The following is a 1,052-nucleotide window of genomic DNA, read 5'->3' on the forward strand; positions in this document are numbered from 1 at the left end:
AGTAGAACCAGTAGAACCAGTAGAACCCAGATAGAACCAGTAGAACCAGTAGAACCAGTAGAACCCAGTAGAACCAGTAGAACCCAGTAGAACCAGTAGAACCCAGGGTCCGGTGGACAGAGTGAGCAGAATCCATCTGTGAACCGTCAGCGATTTCTCATGTTGGAAATTCAGGAATTTGATTAATTTTAATTTAAAATTTAGATTTTTGTCGTTGCATCAGAAACCAGGAGATCCATTTTCCCGTCTTCATCCAGCTGTGCAGATCAGCGGAACCACATGAACCGGACCTCTGCTGGTTCTGGACCTTAAAGCTCTGGAAGTACCAGGAAGGGCCCGCTGGTGGCGCTGTAATCCACGCCTGACCTGGGTGACCTTTCGGGTCAGACGTTCTGGTGGTTCTGGAGGAGTGAGCGGGAATAAGACCCGAGCAGCAATTCCCAGTTCTCCAAACCTTCTGAACTTCCTCCACCAACGGGCCGCAGGTCCAGAACCAGAACCTTCTTCATGGACCGGTTTGGATCCATCAGGATCACCTGGTTCTGATTAGCGATGTGATCCGAATCAGAGAGAGATCGGAGAGATTTGGTTCCGACGGACGGATTTTACCCACCGGGCCAGAAGTTCGGTCATCTCCTTCGCCATTTCCTCCCTGCAAAGCATGATGGGCCGGTTAGCAGGATGTGGGCGGAGCTTAGATACATTTCAACCCAAGAAGAAGAAACTAGTTTCTGATCTCAATGTGAAATAAACCCCACAAGAGACCAACAAACTCCCAGTTTACCCAGAAGAACCAGAACCAAAACCAGTTTCTGACCCAGTTCGGGTTTTCAAACTGGTTCTGATCCGGTTCTGGTTCGTACGGACCCGGCCAGATGCCACAGGACACCTGAATGTGTTGCTGCAGGTGCAGCAGGTGTGTGAGAGGAACCTACATGGTGTAGCTCTTCAGCTTGGCGTCGACCTGCAGGCTGGAGAGAGTCAGAGTTAGAGGAGGAGGAGCCACCCAGGTGATCCACCAGGTGATCCACCAGGTGATCCACCAGGTGATC

At 51.0% G+C, this 1,052-nt stretch overlaps 1 protein-coding gene across 1 annotated transcript in view; it reads right to left on the reverse strand.

The window, feature by feature from the left end:
* LOC103457075 (unconventional myosin-VI-like) overlaps positions 1-1,052 on the reverse strand; it is a 30,595-nt gene that overhangs the window by 4,109 nt on the left and 25,434 nt on the right. The window contains exons 30-31 of the mRNA XM_008397002.2: positions 936-971; positions 614-652 (exon numbers count right to left, since the gene is read on the reverse strand). Of these exons, the coding sequence (XP_008395224.1) occupies positions 614-652; positions 936-971 (75 nt within the window). The remainder of the gene's footprint in view (positions 1-613; positions 653-935; positions 972-1,052) is intronic.

The sequence above is a fragment of the Poecilia reticulata genome, linkage group LG21 (assembly GCF_000633615.1).
Source record: "Poecilia reticulata strain Guanapo linkage group LG21, Guppy_female_1.0+MT, whole genome shotgun sequence".
NCBI lineage: Eukaryota > Metazoa > Chordata > Actinopteri > Cyprinodontiformes > Poeciliidae > Poecilia > Poecilia reticulata.